Source organism: Bos taurus, chromosome X (assembly GCF_002263795.3).
Source record: "Bos taurus isolate L1 Dominette 01449 registration number 42190680 breed Hereford chromosome X, ARS-UCD2.0, whole genome shotgun sequence".
In the NCBI taxonomy this organism is placed as follows: Eukaryota; Metazoa; Chordata; class Mammalia; order Artiodactyla; family Bovidae; genus Bos; species Bos taurus.
Window position 1 is genome coordinate 128,057,128 of NC_037357.1, and position 27,961 is coordinate 128,085,088.

A 27,961-nucleotide genomic window follows, 5' to 3' on the forward strand; every position below is an offset into this window, starting at 1 on the left:
TTAATGTTGGCATTACAATTTTAAAATGGTCCTGTACATATTAAGAAACAAAACAAATGAGTAAGTTTGTTAACATTTTTAGGAATTAGGATTTTTCAGTATAAGAAAAATAGGTACAAATATAAAAGAGCTTATAAAAATACTGTGTTATTCAATGTTATATTACATACTAAATATTTTTTTAATGGATGGCCATTATCTCTAAGAGGCAATTTATGGAAACCTAATATAATTTGATCATTGTAGGCATTTAAGATTTTTAATGATGCGGTTTTGTCTTACTTTCTGACAACAGTTTCCTTTTCCTCTGGGTTTTATTTCCATTGCTTTCTCTTGTATGGTCCATGTTTAATTAGATGCTATGAGGAATGGTTTTTTAAAAAGTTCTTCCTAACAAATTCACAAGCACCTAAATAACTTTAGGCTGAATTTTCATTTTCAGATTTTAAATAAATATTTTAATGAGTGAGTGTGGGGAGAGTAATGAGTGAGTGTGGGGAGAGAGGAAAGGAAATACCACACCAGGCAGAGAGCCTCCTGGTCTCCCTTTGACACAGGACAAGGGGGAAACAGAGCAGTTCAGGGAAAAATTACTGTCAAGTGTGAAGCCCCATAGAAATGTGGAGAGAAGTTTACCATTTCCATCTGCTCGCTAGTCATCATCGAGGTCCAACCCAGGTCCCCTCTACTTTAGTGAAGCCTTCTTAGCTGCCATAGGTCTATGCAGCCATCATGTCTTCATCATTCAGGGGATTTTGGGACTGACTGTTACCTTTAATTCACAGGTCCCATTTTTTTATGAGTTCTGTTCATTCAGTCATCAGATGCCTGCTGTTTGTACAGTACACAGTGCCCTGGAGCTACGATGTGAATAAGATACAGCGGGTCCTCAAATAAGGTCACTGTCTAGCTGGGGGGAGAAACAGGCCAGCATCAGAAGTCGCATGTGATACAAGAAATGCTAAAACAGCAATGTGTACAACTTCCATGGTAGTCTGGAGGACAGAGAAGTAATTTTGCTTGTGTGGATGGAGAGAGAAAAGGAAAGAAAGAAAAGCGAGAGGGCAGGGGTCCTCTCTTGTAATGGCTTATAGAAAAGACTTGGATGCTAGGGGTGCACTGGTTTTGGGGGGAATCTTGATGGGAGGCTGGATAGGCAACCAGAAGCAGCCAGATCCTGGTGCAGTTGCAACAGGGCAAGAGGAGACTATGTGAGACATTGGAAGAAAGGAAACGCAAACCCAAGACCCGGATTTTACCTGAGGTTGACCTTGGTTGTATATATATTCCTGCACCCCTCTCTCCCAGGGTTTTTCAGTAGCGTAGTTTGAGGGTAAGGTCGGGTGGGGTGCTGTGTGCAGCCCTGTCTCATCTCACATTCCACAAAGCCCTTCATTCTGTAGGACCCGCCCCATCACTGGCCCAGTAGCCCAAGCAGATGACCAGCCTTGTTGCACAGACAAGTGCCAATCTTGGTTCTGATTGAGTGTTGAGACCAGGCTCAGTTAGGTCTGTTAGTCTTGTTCAGTAAATAGGAAGACACCAGAGAACTTGTCCGAAGTTGGCAGCTGTAGCTGGCATTTCACTTGCAGTTAGGAATGTTCAAATCAACAGTGGCCAGGATCTGTTGACATCAGCTCTACGGAAGGCTGCTCTTGCCTAGGGCAGCCCATTCACCCCAGAAATACCATTCTTGGTGTGCACGAAGGGTGCCAGGTGTTCTTATTCCTTTAAGATGTCCCTGCCAACCTAGTCACTTAGCAAGAACATTCCAGTGGTGTCAACAAGCTCTCTTCTGCCAATAAATGAATTATGAATAAGTGTACTTTTAAACCAAAAGTTATTTCTTGAACCATCCATACATTGTTGGCCATTACTAATGAGGGTTACAAATTAGTAAGGGATTTAGACTAAGGGCATAATGAAAGCTCTAATAAGCAAGTATCACCTTCAGTAAAGGTGAGCAGACACTTTCCCTGTCATTAGAATCATTTCTCTGGCAGTCAAGGCTTGTCCTTTTGGGATATAAGAAGTCTTTTCCCAGAACACAGTACAGAGTATTTCTAACCACAGTGAAGGAAAACAGGACAGCTTCAGAGGTTCTTGCCTATTGCATTAAAAACTGAGTTCTTGTGGATCTAAATGAAGTGGATATTGGTATTTTAAAAACTGGTACTGGCATATATAAAGCTACACCATTGAGAGCTACAAACACCAGACTTTATTTTGACCAAAGCACAAATCCTTGGGATCATGTGGCTTTTGAACAGTTTGAGCAAAGTCACACTAAAATGTGATGAGTAAATTCGGTGTCAGGTAGAATTCTGATTACTTGAAGCTTCATTAAGAATTCTGTGGTCAGGTATAGGTACTCCAAGAGAAATAAGAATTAAAAGTGTTCAGCTTTAATGGGCTCTAAATCATGGATGGGGATGACTCTGTAAAAGAGGAGCATGTGTGGTCTTCAAGCCAGAGGGAATCCTCTTCATCATTCATTGCAGACCATGGGCTATTGCACATACTCTTAATAAAACAAGATAAGGAAATGGTCAGATCCCACCATTCCTGGAAGGACTCCTGTACTGGTCATTGGGAGATTAGGAGCGTTTTTCAGGAAGGTATTTATGCCACCATAGTTCAGTGTGGTACTGAGGGCCATCTTTGTGTAAGACCCTGTGAAGATGTGAGGGAAAAGAGGAAAGATATCAGGGAGCTGGAAGGGCACAGGGGAAGGACAGACATATTCACTGCTAGCATGAGTATACTCTGCTGGGTCACCAGGCTAGTACACATGACGGGTTTAGGGGAAGGCAGAACAGACAGGAGACTCGGCCCAGTCTGGAAGGGACAGAAACAGCAGGCCTGAATCTCGGAGCCAACTGGCCTGGCAAAGAAGGATGGAAAGAATCTAGATAGTACGAAGGAGACAGCGGGAGTGAAAGTAATGCTGTTCACACCTGTCAGATAGTGGGAGTGAAAGTAATGCTGTTCACACCTGTCAGATAGCGGGAGTGAAAGTAATGCTGTTCACACCTGTCAGTGGCCAGTGGAATAACAATGCTTTGAGGAGGCCTTCAAAACGTATGCCCATTGTTTTACGCATGAAAATGGTTAATCGTTTTTATCATGTGAAGCTTTTCTTGTAACGTGGTAATTTCTCTCTCTCTTTTTAACTTGTCAATGTCATTCTCTAATGTCTTTAACTATGAATGTATCAAAGATGTTTCACCTGGCATAATTGCTCTTCTGCCCGCTCTGCCTTTTCTCTCCCTCTCTGCATGATCAAAACCAAAACAGTGTAAAATTTCAAAGATACAGTACATTCACATCACTGTCTGTAGGAGCCATCCACGTGGAGACTGGAGGGGTTCCATTTGAAACACAGCATGGATTGAGTAAGCTCCAGGTTCAATAAAGAATAAAATAATGTTAATTTCCTTCTTTTTCATAAAACTGTAAGCCCCTCATGAAGCCCCCTTGCTCTCTTTGCTTCCATGTAGATGATTATTTTTTAACATTATGGAAGGAAACCATGATGGCCCCAAATTTTCTTTCCTGGTCCAACTATGAATAGCAATTGGAAAAATTTAAATGCTTCATTTGGAAGGAAACCATTTTGAAACCCAGAACAAGGCCCTTCTTTCCCACCACCTTCAGACCCCTGCCTCTGGCCAGTTTTCCTCACATGCCTGGCTGTGGCTGCTCAGCTTGTCAGGAGTCAGTACCCATCTACATCTTTGTCTGCCTTGGAGACTTTGAGTGTCTCTGAGTAACTGTGGGCACTTGGCTGGTGGATTTTCCCTGCATCAGGTAGTGATTTAAGGCCATATGTTACTGATTAGTCCAAAAGAAGTTTTGAGTGAGAGTTCCTGGTGACTGTGATTAAATGTTTTCATAGGTTTTAACTGACAAGAGTCCGTCAACCAGACAAAAGCAGCAGAGAGGACTTAGAATTGGGCAGAAGTCAGATGTAGGGAGTTGAGGTGCAGGAGAAGACCAGAAGATCAACCTCCTTCCCATCCCAAGCTCGGAATGAATTGCAAGGTAGACTCGGAGAAGTCGGCTGGGTGGAGGTCCAAATAGCATCTTTGTGCGTGTGTGTGTGCTCAGTCGCTTCAGTCGTGTCCAGTTTTTTGCGACCCCATGGACTGTAGCCTGCCAGGCTCCACTGTCCATGGGATTCTCCAGGCAAAAATACTGAAGTGGGTTGCCATGCCCTCCTCCACGGAATCTTTCTGACCCAGGGATTGAACCTGGATCTCCTGCATTGCAGGCGGATTCTTTACCACTGAACCACCAGGGAAACCCAATACCATCTTTATTACTGGAGAAGAGCAAGTGACCTGTGTCTGAGACCTTGGGGGCTTCCTACTACTTCCCTACTTTGTTATATGTGTCTAGGCAGAGCTGGACAATCATAGACATCCTTTTCAGAGGCAGACTTATTATCTCATGGCAGAAGGAGAGAGAGAGGAAAGAAAAAAGGAAAAGCCCAGAAGGGTGTGAGCTGAGCATGTGTACTTCCTCAAGTTACCCTCATCAAGAGGGTACCATCCTTCCCCCTCCCCTCCACCCCCAGGGATGAGTAAGGAGGGCAAAGAGCAGCTGGCAGTTGCCTCCTGGGGACATCAGGGAGGGGTCTGGAGGCTCCCACCACATTCCCCAGTGTTTCATTCTGTTAGCCTATTGGATTTGACACTTAGCAATGAGTGCCCCCCTCAGGGAAGGAGAGGAGAAATTTATCAACCTGGACCTCCTCCCACCAAAACGAACTTCTGCGTCTGGGATAAGCTGGGCTAACCAGAAAATTTTGAAATGGGCGCAGAGAGTCTTTCTTAACATCAAGGTATATCACATATTCTAGGCTGCACATTGACTCCCTATCTTATTTCCCTGTTGAAAATATATGCAGCCAGGTTGAGTGGTGTATAAGAAGCCCGAGTGATAGCATAAGAAATATCTAGATGTTAAAATGTCCCAAATTTGAACAGATCCCATCATCAAATCTCTAAGAAGAAAGTCAGATTCTGATCTAAAACTCCTTGCCTTTACAAACCAAATCAAAAGAAATTATAATTAAAAATTCCATTCTAAATAAAATCCCAAAGGCCTTTCACCCAATTTAAATTCTGCTCTGCTTCAGTAGAACATGGATTTTCTTTTTCTTTATAAGCACAGTAGCCCGGGTTGCCCTCCTGGACTTGATGTGGCTCCATCAGGACTGCTAAACTTAAATTCATTCTGTCCAGTGCTCATTTGTTTTAAAAAATGTCCCTAAAACAATAGGACATACATTTACTGTAACACCAGGCCTGGTTCCATGAGACCTTGTTGCACAAGCAAATCTCCAAGCTCTAGAGCAGTTACATCTGCAGAAAACTGATGTATGTGATCAGGCCAGAGCATCAGCATAGTTGGGAGAATGAAGCCATGTATCCATAGTCTTCCATTCTTCGAGGTGAGACATTTGTGCCTTCTTGAGAAGTCAGATGCTTGTGTTGGTGGCAACTCTGGACAGCAGCTCTTAAGAACATCCTCCAGCCAACTGTTGAAGTCAGAGAAGAATATGAAAAGGTAATCCTCTAACCAATGCATAGAAAAATGTCTTTTCTAATAATCTACCACTTTACACTCTATAAGTTGATAAAAATCAAGTGCTGACAAGGATAGGAAGAAACAGAAACTCATGTATGGTAGGCGAGTGTGACTATTCCTTGTGGAAGAATGTTAATAATTTGACTGAGAGCCACTGGGGTGATGGGGTTGGACCAGGGAATGATGGAGCAAAAATACAAAATAAGAGGGGTTTTCATGGCTTTGTGTGATCAGGTGCCGTGACCACTTGCATTATGTGTGCCCACAGTGCGGGTGTGGGGGTGCGTGTGATGGGGAGAGAGAGAAGGAGAGATGGATTGATTTGTGTCCAGCAACAGCTTTCAACTTGTTTAGTGTAGGTGATCTCCTGTGTGGGTGATTTAGGGATTCTAGGATGTCCTCACTCATGCCAAAACATCTCGGCTACATTATCTAGACTGCACCATTATCGAGCCAATCCTTTGACAGTATGATAGATTGAAAAGAGCATGGACTGTGGGGTCAAGCAAACCTGGGTCTGCCTTTTAGTTCCATTGTTTGATCCCCTGTGATCTTAGGAAAATTTGCTTTTGCACCTTCATTTCCTTATCTGCCAAATAGGGACATTAAGATGTAGTCGTTGAATTATTTGCATGGTATATAATGTGCCTAACCACAGAAAGAGTAATTCATAAATATTCGTTCCCCTTTCCCTTATCTGTCTCACTTTCTGTTCTCACATTCCCTTTTTATCATTAGGTTTTATGGACAGCAAATCTCTAGACCTTCTTGGGATGAGAAATGAAAATGGCTGACATCTTTTTCAGGCTTAAAAAGTACTATATTCAAAGTCAGAGTTGTCCAATAAAAATATAATGGAAGCCACATGTCATTTAAAATTTTCAGTAGATGCACTCAAAAAGGAAAAATAAGCAGCTGAAGTTAATTTTGGCAATATACTTTGGTCCGTTACCTAAAATATTGTCCTTTCAATATACTGCTAAGTCACTTCAGTTGTGTCCGACTCCGTGCGACCCCACAGACGGCAGCTCACCAGGCTCCCCGGTCCCTGGGATTCTCCAGGCAAGAACACTGGAGTGGGTTGCCATTTCCTTCTCCAATGCATGAAAGTGAAAAGTGAAAGTGAAGTCGCTCAGTTGTATCTGATTCTTAGCGACCCCATGGACTGCAGCCTACCAGGCTTCTCCATCCATGGGATTTTCCAGGCAAGAGTACTGGAGTGGGGTGCCATTGCCTTCTCCGTGTCCTTTCAATATATAACTAATATAAAATTATAATGAGATTTCTGTTGTGCTAACTCTTTGAAATCCCAGTTTGTCTTTTTTTTTTTTTTTAAGACAGCACATCTTGATTCATGCTCACCACATTTCCTGTGCTCAGTAGCCACATGTGGATGGTAGCAACAGTGTTGCTCAGTGAGGCTCTGAGTATTTTACATGTATTAGTTATTTTTCTTCCTGATTTTACCTGGGTTCTCTGGAAAACAGAGCCTAGGCAGGTCTCATGTGCAGACCCAGGGCGGTGGGAGTGAGGGAGACAGGAAGCAAAACAGATGCTTGGTGACACAGGAGGCCTGTTCAGAAAACTGTAGCTCAGAACTTTCTAATGAAGGAAGAAAGAGGAAGAATTGTTCCATCATCTTACATCTTTCATCCCTCTTTGGCCAAAGTCTGCCCCAAGGATGCTAATTCCCTGCCCTTCCAGACTGTCCCCAGGCCCTTCCACGCACCCCATCCAGCAGCTTGGATCTTCATTCCAGTCTAGGTGTGGAGGTCTGTCAGGCCAGACTCTGTAGCTACTGTAGTTCCCACCCCTGTGGGGGCGATGGAAGCCATTCGGAACTTGACAGTCAACCAGGAGGGGCTGAAGTAGCTGGAGGTGTCAACACTGGCAGCAGCCATGGCACCCAGGGGCATCTCCGTAAGTGGCCAAGGCCTCAGAAGCCAGTGAAGCTGAGGGACTCTGAGGAGAGACATAAAATGTGTCCAGTCAAATTCTCATAACAGCCTGATGAGAGAAGGACCCAGGGCATCATGAGATGGTCAACTCACCCAGGGTTATGCATCTAGGGAGTGACAGAACTGGCCTTCTAACTGGATGTCTGGCTCCCAACCTTGTGCTCCTAACCACAGACTTACATAGATCCTTAGCAATTCAGCACAACCCAACAGAAATCAGATTTTCTCCTGAGAGTGGGTTTCTTTTCCATGGGAACTTTCAAGACAGAGAGTGCGTAAGAGGAGAGATGGATGTTAAAGAGGGAATTCTTGACTCATCCCTCATCTTGCTAAGGAGCTAACCACTTCCTCCTCACCCAGGAATTATGAACAGTCCCCTGCCCTGGATGGGGATAAGTACTGACCCCTTCCCTAGGTCTCTGGCCCTTCAGCAGCCTTGTCAACTCTTCAGGTTCTCAGAACTATTGCTGAATAGTAGGGAACTTCCTCTCTCCTTGTTTCTGGGTAGATGGGAGGCCCTATTTGATACTTTGGAGCCTTTGAAGACTTTCTTCATTCAGATGGGTTGGTGTAGTAAGTTTGGGGGTTGATCAAGGAAGAGACATGTTCCTGAGAGGTTATTGTGAGGTATTAAGATGTGAATGAAGTTCTTAGTGCAGCATGAGTCTAGAATTCCTGACAATATGAGATGCTTTTCAGAACCAGGCAAGACCTACTCTTCCTGTGGTTTCTGGCACTTGGGTTTGAGTCATAATGTCTGGCAGCAATAGATATGATAGAGCAGCTGTCCACCTCCGTCACGTTGTAGATGAGGATGCAGTAACTTAACTGGGCAAAAGTCATACGGCTCCATGTGGAAGGAACCTAGACCCAAACTCAGGTCTGCCCCATTTTTTTTGCACAGTAGGTCTGCCTTTATCATACCCTTCAGCCATTATACATAAACTTGCCGAGTGTGTCTCTCTCCAGTTTGGGAATGCCTCAGCTCATTTTCATGGAGGAAAGCTTCAGAATGAGCCTCCATCTTCTATGTTCACCAGAAGGGTATCTTCAGGCACTTGTCTTCAGACACTGCGATTATGTCAGAACATCTTGCAAGCGATTATGTGGGAGAAGCCCTGTGCCATAGTTAATTCCCCCTTAGACCTACAGTCAAAGCTTCATGTCCACAATGTGGTCTGTCTCCAGAGCTCTATGAGATCGTATGTTTGCCAGATAGTTTCCCATGTCGATGTACTTTCTCAGAAGAACTCTTAAAGCCTCTTAGTAAACACCAAGCGTAACTAATAGAGACTAAAAGCATTATAAAGCTCTGTCAGGGATATTCTAGCATTGATTAATAGATTTGCTGACTTAGCCTTGAAAAACATTACCCATGGATGGGAGATAAGCAATAGGAAGTTTCCCTGTTGGCATATTTAGGGGCCATTTGTGATTTTATTGTTCTGTAGCCTTTGTAGGATTATGGATGGATTATTCATCTAAGAGATGGGCATTTGTTCTTTCTCTGTTTTTTATTTTCCAAAAAATTTTAGAATGTCTGTAACCCAATTTTGTGCAAAGATGCTGACTCAAAGAGTGAAGAAATCAAAGACTGCTTTCACAACGAACATGTCTCTGATTAAATTTTGGGACCTTGAGTCCTGTCAGCATCTTTGTTTCCTTCCTCTTTAGCTCTTCTCTCCTCATGACCCCTCTCCCAAACACAAGGTAAGAAGGGGAGGGACTCGACTGTTCCTACTGATGAAAATGCTTCTTGAAAAAGGATGCTCTTGAGACTAGACTGTAGAATAACTTGGCTATATCTACAAAGGCTGCTCAGCTGGACAGCTTGATGGTCGAGATTTTCTGTAATCCTGTATTATTGATAAAAGTTAAAAATGTGGTTTGACCTTCTCTAACTATCACCCTATACAGAGTCATTGGCATTTTGCCCACGAGTTCCTTGTCTTCTCTTTGGGTAACACTTCATGTATATGTCAAAATGTAATTAAGGGTTTTAATGCTCCCCACAATACCTTTGGCACTAAGGATAGGAACTAGTCTCTCCCACTCCTTATCAGAATTCTTTAAAATAATGAAGAATTCTGAAATCAGAGTGCTTTGGATTGGAGACAGAAGACTTACCCTTTGGTTGAAGAGCATCAGCCAGTTCTCAACAACAAGAGTTGGAATTTGGCTTTAAAGAATGGGTGAATCTACTTTTCATTTCCTCAAAGCATGCTATCTCCTGATGAAAGAGGAAGGCATGGTTCTCCCACAGGGGCCGTGGATCTGGCAGTGAGTTTCTTGAGTTGTATGGAGGTGTAAGTGGTGGAGAGAACAGATCTGTGCTGGTGGGTTTCCTCCCTAGTGCAAAGCCCTGTGAGAGCAGGAGTGTCGTGACAGGAAGATGAGATGGGGAAGCCCCATGGGTGATGGGCTAGATGATGCCCAGAACTCCTGTGGAGTAGATCATCCTCTCTTAGTTGAAGCCTCTGAGCTAGTCCACCAATAAAGTTTTTTCCACTGAGGCTCTTTTTTTTGGTGACTGGCAGGAAGAGAACCTGCCTGAAACAGACCAAGTGTATGTGCAAACTTCGTGATAAAGAAGATGGTCATCTGTTGGGGAAAAGAGAAGAATAAGTCAGCGGGGACAACTGATTAAGCATTCATAGAAAGAAACCAGGTTGGCTTCTGATCTCACACCTCACAGGAAAATAAATGTGACATAGATCAAAGAATTAAATATTTAAAAAATTTTGAACTGGAAAGATAAAGGCAAACATTTCAAGTGACCTTTGCATGGGGAAAGACTTTCTGAGTTTAAAAGCATTGCAAGGAAAAGATTGGTAGAGCTGACCCATGTCAGAAATGCCATAAAAAAGCCAAAAACAAACTGGGTGACTTTTACAACTAACAGTATTAAGGGTAAATAGCCTTCATTTATTTTTTAAAAAACTGTCTCAGATAAATTGATAAGAGAAGCAACAAACTCCCTTGACCCCACACCCTGCAACTCTATTTTTTCAGGGATTTCCAGGTTTTTTTCCCTTTTCTTTTTATTTTCCAGCAATTAATCCTTCCCTTCTATTTTTGAAGAAGAATGTATTGGGGAAAAAATTTAAATGCGTAACAATAGGGAATTTGTTGGAATGAGTTAACTTTCTAACAATAGGAGATTAGATGAATGGGGGAAAACCCCAATATTTAGAGCACATAATGAGTTAGAAAACTGCCCTGTGGTATAGTGTAATTACAGAGACCAGGAAAACCAACAACTAGCAGTAGACAAGGGTGAAGTTGCTCAGTCGTGGCCGACTCTGCGATCCCATGGACCGTCGCCTACAATGGACATAGGCTCCTCCGTCCATGGAATTTTCTAGATGAGTACTGGAGTGGGTTGCCATTTCCTTCTCCAGAGGATCTTCCCAACCCAGGGATCGAACCCAGTTCTCCCACATTGCAGGCAGACACTTTATCGTCTGAGCCACCAGGGAAGCAGTAGACAAGTTTGGGGAAATTGCTATTCAGTCACATTACCGTGTTGACCGCCTCACTTTTGGCCACATTGCATTTGGCCATAAACTTGTAGATATATCAAGAGCCGTATTGAAATGTCTAGACCTTTAGACCCACAATTTCACTGAGAAAGGCCAAAAATAGAAATGTGGTCAAAAATTTACGTGCAAGGGTATCCATCAAAAGTTAGCCATGATGCCAAAAAAACAAATGCTGGACATTAGGGTGATGATCCAACATGAGAGTGAGGGTCCAGGAATAGGTATATACACTGCTTCTTTCTTTATAAAATACTGAAAATTTGCACGTGTTACCCTAGAGTAATTTGCCTAAGCAGCATCTAGTAAGATCGAGAATTCAAGTGCTTTTCCTAAAAAAAAAATCACTCCATCATCAAAGGTTTGAAAATAGTTCTCAAAAAGATGTGAAAACACTTATTGCAGCTCTGACATGTGACAAACTGCTGCCCCTTGGCTTTAGGGAAGGCCAGCATGGCAGTAGAATGAGTAGCATGCAGGGATAGATGGGAGGTAGTTATTTGTGGAAGGAGCAGCGGCAACATGAACGATATTTCTTCTTCTTTTCATCTCATCTTCATTTCATTTCATCTCATTTCATCTCACTTATACAGAGCAAGCAACATAGCAGGCACCTTTCTTTTCCTTGGGAAGACATACTAAGCCACATGGCTTCCATGTGGAAGTAATTTCATCTCCTAATTAAGATCACATTTATGAATAAAAGCGGAGGAAGGAAACCAGCTTAACACGGGTATCATACCGAAAGCCAGGGGAAGCGGGAGGTCTTTGAAGGCTGGAAAATGAAGGTAGTTGAGTTTCTGAAGGAAGTGGTTTTGTAGAGCGTGCTTTGTCTTGGTGGTTTTGTGGTCATTATTGGAGTGGTGTCTTAGGCTCGTTTAGGGTTTAATTCCGACGTATTTATAGAGAAAGAGAGACAAGGCTGGTCTGGATTTGGTAGCACCCCTGTTGTTAGTGGTTAGCCAGAATTTACCCTTAACATCTCATAAAGAGTTCTGTTACTTCACTTCTAGAAGCTTTGCCTTCATGATATTTGAACTGTAAGACTTTAAGCTATTGGGCTTTTAAAATACAGATGGAAGCCTTTAAAGATAAGTTTCCCAAATGCTTTAAAGACAATTAAATAATGAAAAGAAAGGCGAAAGAGGAACCGTGTGGGATTTTAGTACCTGTGCAGGCAGTGTTAATCAGGACCAAAAGAGAGCAAAAGGACGACGACAATAATTCTCTGATGGAATTTAGGTGCGTTAGTTTGGTTCATGCTGAAACGGATATATGGAGAAATGTTTTATTTTAGGTTGCCTTGAACCAGTTTATTTTAATCCTATGGAAATAGATAGATTGAGAGCAAAAAAAAAAAAGAATGATTTGTGTAACTAAATTTTCATTCTATTTTGAGGATCTATTAATAGTTTAATACTGCATTTGAAAATAAACAAAACAGAACACAAGAGTATGCTGAATGGCAATATTTCTTTGTGGTTGCAAATCAGCAGTGTGTGTGATGGAAAAATTAAGTCCAGATGTGCTCAAAGTGTATTGGAGGCTGGTGTTACCATCCTTGAGTTAAATGAAGAGAAATTGTATTTGGTATTTCAACAGAGCTACCATTGAAGATCAAAATTTTAAAAAGCAAAACCTAGCTGCTTTTCAAAAACTCTGTGTGTGTGTGTGTATATTCATATATATATATATATATATATATACATATATGCATACACAGATTCATAGGAACAGCTTTCAAATTGAGTTTTATCTCAGTATGGATTAATTTAAATAGAATAGGGTACATACAGGTTTTGGGTAGTTGAGTATTCAAGATGTGTTATGTTGAAACTGTCAATGATCTGATTTTCAGTACAGAGAGACTAGAATCAGAATCCTGTTTTAAGCTGTAGATGTTGTTAAAAAAAAGAAAAACCTTCAAAATGAATTTAAAACTTCCCTGTAGCCCTTTTCATACTGTGAGGTTGTAGGATATATTTGTGGCTTTTCTAATGGCTCTCATTGGTTGTTTTTTGTAAGTTTGTAAATTAACACATAAGTACAGAATTCTGTGTCTTATGTGTGCATACGCATATCTGTGTCCTTGCAGTGTTAGAGAGAGAGGGGCTACTATTTGGAGAGGCAGTATGGATTAGGTTGAGAAGCTAGAGGCAGGAAGAAGAGAAGAGCTAACCAGGAGGGCAAAGTTGATGGCTGGGGTTCGGGGCAAGAACAGCACGAGTTAACCAGTGGCATCCACACAGTCCCCACAGCCTGAGTGGCTCTCCCTCGCCCCAGCCACCTTCTCACTTCTCTACAGCTCTAGTCTGAGAAATCAGAACAGAATTTAAAAAATTAAAAAGTGGGGGAAAAAACATTAACTTTCTGATTCAGAATTTCAGAACCAGAAATACATTTCAACATCAGTGAAGTCTCATCAGATTTTCAGATGGAGTGAACTAAGCCCAGAAGAAGATAAAGGCGTTGCTAGTCACCAGGAAAAGCAATACCAGCATCACAGCCTCATGGATGACTTCTATGCATACATTTTGGGAGACTTCTAGTAAAAGTTAAGCCAAGAGCCTCTTTGTGATTCGCGTCTTTGCTGTTGCCAGGGATACTGCCTTGGCCAGGAGGCAGAGATCAGAAAAGATGCTTGAACCAAACAGATTCTTTTTTCTGAAAGAGAGTAAAATATTGCCTTGGAAGAGGAGTCATCTGATACTAAGTGAAGTTTTCCCTTGATCTTTTTAGGAGTAATTTTAGAAGTTTTCATTAGGCAAAACCAGATCCTTTCCAGATGGTGCCTCACACACCTCATGATGCTAGAGGATCAGATCTGTGTCCCGAGGGTGCTGCCCTTGTTTCACGTGTGCTCCAAGCTCCTCAGATTGATTGGGAATCTTTGGCCTCAGGTCACCCTTGATGTCACAGGTCTTTCTTCTTTCATTTATGTTCCCACAGGGGAATTCGCCTTTCCAGTCTTTGAAGCTGTATGGATGCAGCTTGACCTCCTAAGCCACGTAAAAGCACCTACCAGACCACTTGAAGCCCAAAGCTTCAATTCATGGGACTTTTCAGGGAATAATCTTCTAGCATTATTTACAATTCTCTATTCCAAAACTTAATGACCAGACATATTTGGGCCATACCTAATCACCTGTCTTGAAGAGAGGCATTTTGCTACATGTTGGTAAAGATATTGATGAATATACTATGTATACTATAAATAAATTTATTATTATACATGAGATTTTTCATAATGAAACATCATTTGGTAAGTTTTATTGAACACCTACTATGTGACAGGCCCTGTGCATTGGCTCCAGGTGAAAAGGGCAGATACATGGCCATGTCCTCGTGCAGTTGACATAGTGCAAAATGATGCCCTTATTAAGGATGGTAAAGGGCTCCGGATTCTATCTTGTGGTCTATTTACACATCTGTGTTTCTATTGAGTGTAAGTATTTGTTAAAAAATACAGCACATACACAGAAAAGTACACAAATCATGTGTACGACTCAGACGATTTTCACCGAGTGAACTCATCCATGAAACCAAGAGACCAAATACTGCCAGGCTCCAGAAGCCCCCTTTTAAACCTCATTCAGTTACTACCCATCCCAGGGTAACCACTTTTCTGATTTCTGATACCATAGACTAGTTTTCCCTTGTTTTGAACTTTATAGAAATGGAAGCATATGTTTTATATATTTATTTATTTGGCTGTGCCGTGTCTTAGTTGCTATATGTGGGATCTTTAGTTGCAGGATGTGGGCTCTCGTTCCCCAACCTGGGACCCAACCCGGGCTCCCTGCATGGGGAGCTGGAGTCTTAGCCACTGGACTGCAAGGGAAGTCCCCAGAAGCATATGTTATATGGTCTGTATCTGTTTTGTTTGTTCAGTACTGTGTTTGCAAGATCCATCTGAGTTGTTGCATGTAGTTGGGTTCATTCATTCTCCTTGCTGTGTCATAGTCTCTTGTATATTGCAATTTACGTATGTTTTCTCTCATTAAAGACATTGGGAATATTTCCAGCTTAGGCTATCACCGACATTGTCAGTATCAAGATTTGAGTACCTGTCTTTCAGTGAACATTTCTGTTGGGGATACACCTGTTGAGTTGGAATGCTGCGATTATACATCCATGTGTAGTACATACTGCCAAGCAGTTTTCTCAAGTGTTTATATCAAGTAATAGTCCTACCAGCAATGTATAAAAGTTCCATTTACTCCACATCCTTGCCAAATTTGGCATTATGTACTTTTTCATCTTTGTGTGTTTTTTAACTTAAAAAAAATAACAGAACCACTGGGACTTTGTGACAAACAATGAAACATCATAAAGTTTATGGCAACAGTGATAATCCCTTGGATTTGGGGCTGTGTCAGTGATTCAGAATGGCAGTATATTGAATTACAAACTGCTGAACTGTTGATGGAATCAAAGCCACTGTTTGTAATGAGAAATCCTGAAAAGGTTGGCCTTTCTTACATTTTGAGTTGTGGCTTTTTTAGACCAGCAATGTTGGACCACCTTTTAATGCAAGAGAGCCAAATTAGAATAAATATTTACAGGCTGTGCTCTTTGAATTTCAAAATGGACATAGCTTTACTGAGACCTGGAAAAGAAACGTAACATTTGATATGCATTAGCCTACCTATATTCAGGAGAAGACAAGAAGTGAGAAGGTTGGAGAAGCTGTCGGCCATTGAACTATTAACATCAGATCATATTTGAGAAATGGCTGTAGGGAGACAGCTGTCATGCTAGAATAGCTTGTCAACAATATTGTCAAGTTAGGAGGGTGAACTTTTAGACTGAGACCCTCAGGAGGTGGGTATATTGGTAGCCCATCATACCCACTTTAATAGCATCTCCCAAGAAGGAGTTGTAAATATAATGGATCCAGGCCCTAGGCCCATGACAGTAGGGACCAGCTCAGGTAAAGATGAACCTTATTCTTGGAAAGATGCTGATGATTTCCTTTTTCTTTTTAGTCCAAGATTTACACTTACACACCAACCTTATATTTGGACTTTAAATTGGACCAAGGAGCGAAGCATGTGCAATCTATTCCTAAAGGTATGATGGATTCTGGGGTTTAGTTATCATTTCAGGGTGAAAAAACCATAAGGGCCACTTTCTCTGGAATGGGTTTGTTTCTGAACCTCAACACAAAGTTCTATGAACCTGTGTATGTTTAATTATGTTTAAATGAGCGAAGAGTGCTTGAGCTTTTCAAGTTAAGAAAATCAGGAGGAATTCATAGAATGTTAGGGCCAATCCACTGGGGCCACCCCTCATTTCGCTGGTGTGAACACTGAGGGCCAACAGATTCATTACTTGCTCAAGGCCATGTAAGGACTTGCTGGACATGGCAGGACGTTTACCCAGGTCTCTTGACTTCCCAGCCACTTTTGACTCAATTCCTGGAGGCAATCCAACCTGTGTTACTTATGAACAAGTGCATTCTTGATTGAGATACAGCTTTTGTTATGGAGGATTTACTTATAAGTCACCATTTAAATCCAAAGAACAATTAGAAAACTCCCAAGTATTTAAAGCCAGTTTTATTTTTTAAAGGGGCCACCCCTGAAGTCATTAGGGACAGTATTAACCTTGGGCCCATTGTTCTCTTTTTTGTTTTTTCCATTCTGGCTACTTTTAAGTTCAGAAAGGTTTTTTACATGAATGCAATTAAACATGTGCCTACCTTCATACTTACTTTTTATATCAGTAAGTGTGACAGCACATGTGCTTTAAGTTTTAATGCTGTGGGTTTTTTCTTTTATTTTTTGAGTTTGCTTCCCTCACAACCCTTTCCCCCTCCTCTCATCTACCCATAGCAGTATTATCTCTGTATCCTAGATTGGGAGTAGTTCAGAGATAATCCTTGAATACGATCTTGCAGTATTTTTCTCAACACTTACTTCTGTACACATATATGTACATGTACGTGTATACAATGGAGAAGGCAATGGCACCCCACTCCAGTACTCTTGCCTGGAAAATCCCATGGACGGAGGAGCCTGGAAGGCTGCAGTCTATGGGGTCGCTGAGAGTTGGACACGACTGAACGACTTCACTTTCACCTTTCACTTTCCTGCATTGGAGAAGGAAATGGCGACCCACTCCAGTGTTCTTGCCTGGAGAATCCCAGGGACCAGGGAGCCTGGTGGGCTTCCGTCTGTGGGGTCGCACAGAGTCGGACATGACTGAAGCGACTTAGCAGCAGCAGCAGCAGCAAATGTATACAAGTATAGGGTTTTGTCCTTGTTTTACTGAAATGAAATCATAAATAAATTTTTGCATCTTGCTTTTGTGACCGAACCTCATGGAAATTCCTCAGGATCTGCTCCTTTGGCTTTGAACCCATTCTGTGCCGTGGGTTGACTACAATGCATTTAGCTCTTCCCTCTTAGCAGGTGCTCCCCTTGTTTCTAGTGCTTGGCTACTGCACACTGATCTGCAGTGAACATCCTTGTAGCCATGTACTTCCTGAGGGGGGTTGTTTTGTTACAGTAGGTTTCCAGGGATGATCACAAGGCCTATGCATGTTTAATTTTAAAAGTCTGGCAGATTGCAACCCAGAAAGGCAGTCCTGTGTTCCAACAGCAGTATATGAGACAGCAGTTTCTCCATGACCCTACCAATACTTAATGTGTGTGAAAGTGAAGTGAAAGTGTTAGTTGCTCAGTCACGTCCGACTCTTTGTGACCCCATAGACTGTAGCCCACCAGGCTCCTCCGTCCAGGATTATCCAGGTAAGAATACTAGAGTGGGTTGCCATTTCCTCCTCTAGGGGATCTTCCAGACCCAGAAATCAAACCTGGGTCTTCTGCATTGCAAGTGTATTGTTTATCATCTGAGCCACCAAGGAAGCCCTCATGGTTCATGTTAATTTTGACTTTGTACTTCACCACTACTCTATATATTGCCTCATAAGAGAATATGTATCTGTCAGTTTACAAAGCCATATCTCTAGATTATTTTGTCATTATGGATTTTAAACAGAGTTGTTTCAAAGACGTTTTGGGACACATACAGGAACAAGTAGCTTAGAAATGCATGTTTATCATTGGGTCACTGTAAACTCACTTTAAACGAGTCTGTTACAAACCTAGTTAGGACGCAGACAAACGTGTCTTTTGCAGTACGTCACTTTCAGTTACAGTGTGTGCTCCACTTGCCCCCATATACACTCATCCATGCTTTCATTGTGTTAGCTGACAAATCTAAAGTTTGAGGCTTCCCTGTCCAACTCCAGGCAAACAATTTAGGTATTATAAAGCAGCACTTCTTATTTAATAGTTCTGGCTGCCTGTAACCCAACATAAAAGTGAGAGTGAAAGTCATTCATTTGTGTCCGACTCTTTGCGACCCCATGGACTCTACAGTCCATGGAATTCTCCAGGCCAGAATGCTGGAGTGGGTAGCCTTTCCCTTCTCTAGGGGATCTTCCCAACCTTGAGATTGAACCCAGATCTCCTGCATTGCAGGCAAACTCTTTAATCCAACATATTGGTTAGTAAAATTATACTGTATAAATTTTAATATCAAATCATTCAACTCAGGGTCACCTTTTGTCTTTTTAAACCACCTTCCTGGATCAAATTCCATTATAAAATCCAAGGACTGTCTAAATTTATTTTATTTGAGAGCTGTGTTTCATCAAATATTCCTTGAAATTGTAGCCCATTGGCTACAATGGGTCTCATCATGTTTTGGGTCCTCATCATGTTTTGTTTATAATATTTTGATTGTTTTGTTGCTGCTGCTGCTGCTGCTAAGTCACTTCAGTCATGTCTGACTCTGTGCAACCCCACAGAAGGCAGCCCACCAGGCTCCCTCGTCCCTGGGATTTTCCAGGCAGGAGTACTGGAGTGGGTTGCCATTTCCTTCTCCAATGCATGCAAGTAAAAAGTGAAAGCGAAGTCGCTCAGTTGTATCCGACTCTGCGACCCCATGGACTGCAGCCTACCAGGCTCTTCCGTCCATGGGATTTTCCAGGCAAGAGTACTGGAGTGGGGTGCCATTGCCTTCTCCGGATTGTTTTGTTACTCATGCTAAAGGGATTTGACGTGGATGTCTGGGTTATGTTTGGCTTTTGTCATAAGCTTTGCAATCTCACTAATTTAATGTTGATTTTGTTGTACCGTTGCCAAACTAAAGGATAGAAATATAAGCATGTACTGCTGCCATCCCATTTCCAACACCAGGAAAATGCCTATGTCCTGAGGGACATCCAGTTAAGGGAGACTGGTAACATTTCTCATGAGTCAGATGAGGTTTTATCTGAATTCCTTCCCACAAATAGTATTGGAATCAATTTTTACCATCTCTTTACTTCCTTTGGGCAAGGCACGTTTCTGTAGAGTTGTGCTAATCTTGCAGAAAACAGATGTTTCACGCAATGATGATTTGGAAGGCAGTTGATATCAGGAATTGAGCTAGATGGTGCATCTCTTACAAAGAATCCAATTTGTCGAATCTCTGACAGTACCAGATTCTTCTTACATTAAGCACACATTTTTCATGTTAGTTCTTGGCTAAAATAAGAAGAAGTAGTTATCTTTTTTGTTTTTTGTTTTTTTTTGCAGTGACTTTTACCATCTCTTGCAAAGCAGTGTGATTTCCCTTGCTATAAACTGATATCCAGATAACACTGTTTGTTATCATTCATTGAGAAGTTCATAAGTCTATATTTCTAGGAAAATATCAGTCTTTTCCAAGAATCTTGTGCCTTCTGGTCCTCCTGTCTCCTTTGTCTTCTCACTGACTGCATCACAGTTGGGCCCTCAGTACCCACTCTGTTTATTTTTTCCATCTTTCTTCACAGTATCCCTGCTACTTGATGTTTAAAAGCATGATCTGCAATGTTAAAACTGGAGGATTGCTATGTTACAGGAAAACTTCATTTCGTAAGCTCTCTTTGCTTCCCTCAACTTTTAGCTTTTCTTTAGAGTATATGTGATTCTTCAGATTGGAAATGCAATGGGCTTCTTCCTTTGGTAGCGCTAGCTCTTAGCGGACCAGAGGGGGCTCTCTGATGGCTTTTGTCTCAACCCCTTAGATATTCTTTTGTGGAATCTTTGGAAATGAATTGGAAGGATTGGTCCTAATAGCTTAAGGACAAAAATCACTTTTTCTTCGCTGGCCAACCCTCCACCACCTCTTTTGCTATACTGGTGTGGTGACACTCAGAAGGGACATCTTGGTTGTTGTTCATCTCTTTATGAGTCACCATTTCTACTGCGGTCAGGACTATACGCAGGAATGTGCACAAGCACACGTACGACGGATGCTTCCCCTAGTAGTCCTAGCTTGGGAAGCATCCTGGGAAACTACTCTGGCAAATCAAACAAAGGTCTTGGTGGTAAGGAACTAGAAAGCAATCTGGGATGCCATCAGGTCTACCCCTGGTGCATCTCCACCCCGCCTCAGTGGTAGAACCGGGAGGGATGAATAAGGCACCTATGTTGGTAAGGGACAGACTAAATCTGACCAAGGAAGGAAAGCTTCGGTGGAGAGTCTGTCTACACCCCCATCTAGAGCAGGGAAGGATGCTTCTGGTGGAAAAAAGCCACAGCTGTGGATGCTGCTTTTTTCTCTTTTACAGATTGGAGCTAGCAGTTCCAGAACCACTTCTTTAAAATGTATTTAAAAAATTGGAACAAGTTTGATTCCCAGAATTTAAAAAGACACGCCTGATCTTCTTCTGTGATACTGAATGGCCACAGTATCCTTTGGAAGATGGAGAATGCTGACCTGTTGAAGGATCTCAATTATTACTGTTTTACAACTAGACCAGGCTTCCCTCATAGCTCAGCTGGTGGAGAGTCTGCCTGCAATGCAGGAGACCCGGGTTTGATCCCTGGGTTGGGAAGATCCCCTGGAGAAGGAAATGGCAGCCCACTCCAGTATTCTTGCCTGGAGAATCCCATGGACAGAGGAACCTGTCAGGCTACAGTCTATGGGATCGCAAAGAGTCGGACACAACTGAGCAACTAAACACATATATACATAAGTCAACAAAATTTCTTAAGAGAACATACAGCTTATCCTATTATTCTGTAATAGCAGAATAATGGCTGCACAAAGATGTCCACATCCAAGTCTTGGAACCTTTGAATGTGTTACCTTACATGATACAGGGGGTGTTACAGCTGTGATTAAATTAAGGATCTTGAGATGGGGAGATTAGCCTAGGTAATCCAGGTGGGCTGATGTAATCATAAGGGTCTGTATAAATAAAAGAGGAAGATGGGAGTCAGAGTGAGAGAAAGATGTGACTATCGAAGCAGAAACAACAAAAACTGGTTAGAACCTACTAGGCCTAAGATGGTGGAAGACTTGACTTCCACTAGACCTTGAGCTTCATTACACGCTCATTGTAATACATCAGCGTGTGCTAACTGACACACCCACAGGTGCCATGACAGTTCAGAGGCTAAAAAGTGGGTGGTGGCCCAGTCCTGGAAATCCCTACCCTTTCCCCAAAATAGCTTGAATAATCCTCCCACTCATTAGTGTATGAAGTTACCCAGCCCATAAAAACTAACCACGCCTTACCCCAGGGCCTCTCTCACCTTCAGGAAGGACCCACAGTCTGTCAAGGAGTGTGTATCTCCCTGAATAAATCTGCTTTCACTGTGCTTTAGCTCCCCCTTGAATTCCTTCCTGCTGGAAGATCTGGGATGTGACCATTCTCTCACACCCTCTTCTCCTGCAAGAAAATCATATTCTCTGGGTATAGAAAATTGACTGGAAGCAACTAGTTAGGGGCTGTTTCTCTCACCTATATGATTTTATCTGCAAAAGAGAAGAAAGAAACGAAATAAATATGTCAGTGTATACGTTCCTTGTTTCATCCTTCGTGCTCTTCTGAACTAAAAAAATTAAAGCATTGAAAATAAAAACGCATCTATAAAGTTGAGAGGGAAAGGGATTAACAAACAATGCTGTCATGATGAGGACACATCAAAGAAATCCAAACTGAGGGGCATTCTACAAAACAGCAAGTCTGAGAGTAGCATTGAAACATACATTACCATATGTAAAACAGATAGCCAGTGGGAATTTGCTGTATGACACAAGGAGCTCAAATCCAGTGCTTTGTGACAACCTAGAGGGGTGGGATGGGGTGGGAGGGGGGAGGGAAGTTCAAGAGGGAGGGGACATATGTATACCTATGGCTGGTTCATGGTGATGTTTGGCAGAAACCATCACAATATTGTAAAGCAATTATCCTCCAATTAAAAATAAATGAAAAAAATTAAAAAACAAAATAATAAGTCTGTACTTTTAATGAAGAAAAAGGCTGAAGAACCATTTCAGATGAAAGGAGATTACAAGTGACAACTAAATGCCACACATGACCCTGAATTCCATCCTGGTCTAGACATGTATTTTTCTTTTTGCCCTAAAACGCATTACTGACACAATTGGCTCAATTTAAATGTCTGTACATAGCTTATAGTATTACATTAATGGTCATAATTTTTTCATTGATATTGTATCAATGTCATCATTTTTATAAGTGCACTCAGGTTATATTGGAAAATACTCTTGTTTTTAGGAAATACTTGCTGAAAATTCCTTCAAAGTAAAGGGGTATCATCTCCAAGTTTACTCTCAAGTACTTCAGAAAAAGAAAAAAAAAAGAACGATGTGTATTTCTAGAGAGATTGATACAGCATGTGTGATACCAGGTTAGCTTTTAGAGAATCTGGGTGAGTGGTGTATGGTAAATCTCTACTATTTTGGTAGCTTTTCTGTGTCTGAAATTATTTCAAAGTAATAGTGAAGTGAAAGTCACTCAGTCGTGTCCAACTCTGCGATCCCATGGACTGTACAGTCCATGGAATTCTCCAGGCCAGAATACTGGAGTAGGTAACTGTTTCCTTCTCCAGGGGACTTCCCCAACCCAGGGATCGAACCCCAGTCTCCCACACTGCAGGCGGATTCTTTACCAACTGAGCCATCAGGGAAGCCCTCAAAGTAATAATTAGCAAATAGTGTGGTGGAATGAGGAGGAAGAGAGAAATATCCAGTGGGTCTGCTTACTGTCCAGGAGGCCAGGCATGGGGTCCATGGTGAATGAGCTGCCTGCCCAAGCTGAGTGTCGCAGTATCTAGGGGGAGGCTCTTAGGAACCAACACTGCTTCGGGGTATGGCATTCGGTGTGACCCACAGTTTGGGGAGAGGTTCCTTCTCTCCTTAGTCCGGTTGCCTTCTCCCCTTCCCAACCCAGAGCTAACCTTTGTCATGGATTTGGCGTGTCACCAGGCCATATTTTTCTACTTTCTCTACATGTACATGTATAAGCAGCTGTTGGAAAGCTCATGGAAATAAACTTAAGACTGAGGAGGAGGAAAATGAGCTGGGTTAAGGCAAGGAACATAGGCCAAGAAAAGTTCTCACTAGGGATGTTTGCAGGAATTGGGAACCTCCCTGGAAATGAGAGCAAATGCCACAGAGAATGATTTACGTGTTTAAAAGAAAAGTTCTACACGTCATCTGTTGGGCTGTATGTAGGAGGTCTGTCTTAAATGTGTTTCCAATTAAACCAAGCAACGGGTCCAGGGATAAAATGTGACCTTCCTCCCAACTCCTGTTCTGTGTCATAGCCTCAGGGTGGGAGGGAGAGCCCTTCCCAGCTGTGAAGAGCCGGTGGCTGGGAGACAATCTTTTCAAGGCCTGTGACCTCCCACAGCAAAATGTCAGGATGTATCCATTTCTGGTGCAGTACAGAAAAGTGAGAGGAGAGACACAGGAAGAAAGAGCGATGGGAAGGACCTGGAAATCTCACAAGAGAATTCTTTTATGCAGAGAAGGAATTCCAAGAAAATGTGGTAGTTTGTAAACATATATAAGCATTCACATAGTTTGTTGTTTTACTATAGCTTTAAGAAACAAATGCTTAGTGGATCTTAAACAAGGTTTAATAGAAGTGCAGGTAGACAACATGTTAAAAACAAGGAAATTACCCTCTGTTTCTATTTCATTCCCTCTGTACCTTCTAACCAGTAACATGAGTTGTGTTAGTAGTGGTGAAGGTGAACTCTATCATAATAGAAGACTTGTGCAAGGAACAAAAATAGGTGAATGCACATAGTGCATTGACTTGGCCATTTGGTCCTTCTGGATAAAAGATTCAAAAAGATAAAAAGGGAAAGAAAACAGACCAAGGCACTTACGTGTGGACTAATTTTCTGCTTGGAGGATGAGGAGGAATGAAGCAAAGGAGGTGGAGGAAAAATGATATTGGAACAATCACAATGATTCCAAATAAAAACCCACTTGGGCAATTGAGACCTTTGAGGTTCTGTTGAACTCAGAAACCATTAATTTTTTTATACCTTTCAACCATGAGCAGAGGATCTATTATGTCAGTCACAACACGTTCTTGCAATGGAATGCTTTGTAGGCTTTCCCAAAAATGGGTTATTTCTCTATGTTTTGACATGGAAAGGTATCCAAAATAGAATGCTGAGTTCTAGTTTTTAAGCAAAAAATATATAGTGCATAAAAGAAAAAGTGGTCCAGTGGTCAAGACTTCTGGCTTCCAGTGCAGGGGGCATAGGTTCAATCCCTGATCAGAGAAGATCCCACATGCTGCATGGTGCATCCCCGTGCCGCCTCCCCCAAAAAAGGAGAAAAAAGAAACTGAAAGCATAAATATGAAATTGTTAATGATATTTATGGGCTGGGAATGGCTAGCATGTGTTTTCAGCATCTAGCATGAACCTCCCTCTTCCGTATTGCGCACAACATGAAGATCCATGGCCTTGTCTTTCTCTTCTGTCTCCACTCACAACCAGTTCACGTGAGTGGTAGCTGGTCTCTAGATGATGGGAGGTCAAGTTCAGAAGACTGAGCCGGTGGTTCAGTAAGGAAGCAAAAGTGCGAGTGTGCTCTGAGCAGACAGATTTACTTCCAGAGCCCTTAAACACATTCTAGTCAAATCTTGGGGAGGAAAAACTGTGAAAGAGGAGGATGAAAAAATACCATCCAGCATCCACCTGAGTGTCTGTCTTTGTTTTGCCATCCTTTAGGTTTTCTGAACCAGACTCAGTTTATGTTAAGTTTGACCAGTCATGCCTTATTGTGTGGGCCCCTCTTGCACATTTTAACCCACCTGGCAGCACAACCACATCCCTAGTGTCTACTTTGTCCTGTATAATTCTTCCACGCCTGCCTTGGTTTTATTTACTCTATCAGCACATTGACTCTCCCACAGACCTCAGTCTGGATCCTGCCCTTGTACCTTGGACACAACCCTGCATTCCCTGCACGAATCTTCTTTTTCACCAAAGACACACGGAGTGACGTCCTGATTCTGTTTTGAGCTGGCCTCTCCTACGTTCACGTCCCTCAGTGGCACTGAAGGATCTCCTCTGGGCCACAGGGACAGTACATAAATATCTGTGGAAATCCAATGCCAGTGCCAAGAGGGCAGATAGTGAGTCATCTGTGTTTCTGAGTTCTTGGCCCATGGGTCACAGTGGGAATCTGGCCAATGCTATGTATCCTCTTCACAGAAAAGCTTATCTGCTTGAAAAATTCTGTGAACAATTCTAAGGAGGGCACGAGCCATCTGAAGCCCATTCATACCCCAAAGATTATGCCTCTCTGCATCCCTGGAACTGATGCTCTGTTTTAGGACACACAAGAGAGTGTTCACTGGAAACTAAAATGCAACTAAGTAAAGAGAAGCCCATTTCTAGCGTTCTTTTTACACTTAAAACTGCTTGGAGGTCCAAGGAACTGAAGATAAGCCCAACTGGTGAGTTGTAGTTATTAGCATGATGTTCTACCTGGGAGGAACAGCTGGTTTATTAGTACAGCTGTTGGCATATAGATGTACAGTCAGGAAGTAGCATACTGTCTGCTTGGGCGGTTCGTAAACATTTGGTATCAGGTCATTTAGGTTTAGCTCTGTGTGGTATGTGTATGTGCACATGTGCATTAATTTGTGTGTGCAAGAATACATGTGGGAGTGTGTGTGTTCTAAGCTGTTATAGAACTTAAATGTAAAAAAGTATATGTATCTAAAAGATTTGATCTCCAAACTTATCATTTATATCTGTTATATAAGCTTTTGTGTTTATATTTCATATAGAGATATTGTTAAATATTCGATACTGTTATCCCTTTGTTCCTTTTGGCATTATGGACACTAACCTTTTAATGTCGCTGGTCCCTTTTCAGGGTGGACAAGCTTCATTTATACCATATCTGGAAATGTGTATATTGGTAAGTGATGAGTCTGCTGCTTTGGGTTCAGTTGCAATACAATTTAAACTACTGCCAGGAAGGAAGGATAAGATGAAACCTTTCGTGTAATTGAATCCTTTGCTTCCTCCTGTCCGGCACTAGCCCTCTCTCAGGGCACCTCTCAGCTTCTGGCATGTTCAGTGAGGGAGAAGAATAACAGCACCAGTCACGACAGGAGCCATTTTGCTGTAGCCTGTGTGCACATGTCAGGTCCAGCCATGATTATGTGGGCTAACACCTTGCTAAGTTGTTGGCAACCCCCATACTGATAAAGGGGCTTCCCGGGTGGCACTAGCGGTAAAGAACCCACCTGCCAACGCCGGAGACATGAGGGATGTGGGTTCAATCCCTGGGTCGGGAAGATCCTGGGAGGTAGAAGAAGGTGAATTTGCTGTTCCAGGTGTTTCTGAGAAGTCTCAAAGTGAGGCCTTTTCCTTGAATTTCCTGAAGAGATTATATTCAAGCTATCCATCTGAATGTGCCCTTGGTAAACACATCCTTCCTCGTCTGCCTTCCCTTTCCTGTCTAACTTTCCCACTGCCTAGACTGATGTTTCCTGGGACTGCCTCCCAGATAAACTCCTTGGACTCAAATATGCACCTCAGGCTGTGATCCTGGGAAAAGCTACAGAAAGAGAACTAGCCTCCTTTCTCCCACTCTGTGTGTGGATGGGGGTGGTGGGAATAGAGCAGACCACTTGACCACTCCAAGATGCAAGCCAGGAATCCCATTTCTGAGACCCTCTTTGGTTGCGGGCTCTCCACCCCAACCTGCAGTGCAGCCTCCTTGACAATGAACTTGCTGTCCTGACATGACTACCTCCTTGGACAACATACTCTAAGCCCCAGACAGCTGACTTCCTGGTACACTCTGCTCAGGGCTTGAAGGCCACACCCAGAGCCATTTAAACTATTCTTTATATTCTCCAAAATGGGAGTTATCATTGCCTGAATTTAATCTTCTGAAAAATAATGGTAACCCAGAGTTTGTGTGTTTTGATTTTATACCATAGAAATGGGCTTAGTTCCTCTATTACCAATTAGCATTTCAATTATGGTTCAGAAGCAAAATTCATTTCTTTTGGCATTTGAGAAAGTGTGAAAATGATTTAGTAGTAGTATCACAAGTCCATTGGCATACACATTAAACTGTATTAACCATCTGGAAGGGATGAAGCATCATTTGTTTTTTATGATCTTTCGAAAATCTTGGTTTTCACATAGTATATACTTTGTACAAATGGAGAGTAATAGCCATTTTTTTAATGGAGGTAGCACCCCTGACTTAGCATTTCAAGAGAAATAAAATAATATGCACAAATGGAAAGTAATAAAGAAAACACATGGATTCAGAGCTGGTTTGGATACCAGAAATGTGTAGACTGTGAAAGGACAGGGGCAGCAGATTTTCTCCAAAGGACCAGGTAGCAAGTATTTTCGTCATTGCGGGCCGGACAGTTTCTGTTGCGGTGACTCATTCCTGCCTTTGTAGCACAGAAGTAGTCACAGGTGGTACATAAAACGATTGGGGTGGTTGTTCCAATGAAACTTGATCCATGGCCAGTGAAATCAGAATTTTATACATTTTTCATGTGTCATG

The 27,961-nt window shown here is 42.2% G+C and overlaps 1 protein-coding gene across 4 annotated transcripts in view; it reads left to right on the top strand.

Moving 5' to 3' along the window:
- PIR (pirin) overlaps positions 1-27,961 on the top strand; it is a 98,110-nt gene that overhangs the window by 46,491 nt on the left and 23,658 nt on the right. For 3 of the 4 annotated variants that reach the window (NM_001102358.1, XM_059883586.1, XM_024988357.2), the window contains 2 exon segments: positions 16,081-16,165; positions 26,297-26,341. In NM_001102358.1, the coding sequence (NP_001095828.1) occupies positions 16,081-16,165; positions 26,297-26,341 (130 nt within the window). 4 annotated transcript variants of the gene reach the window in all.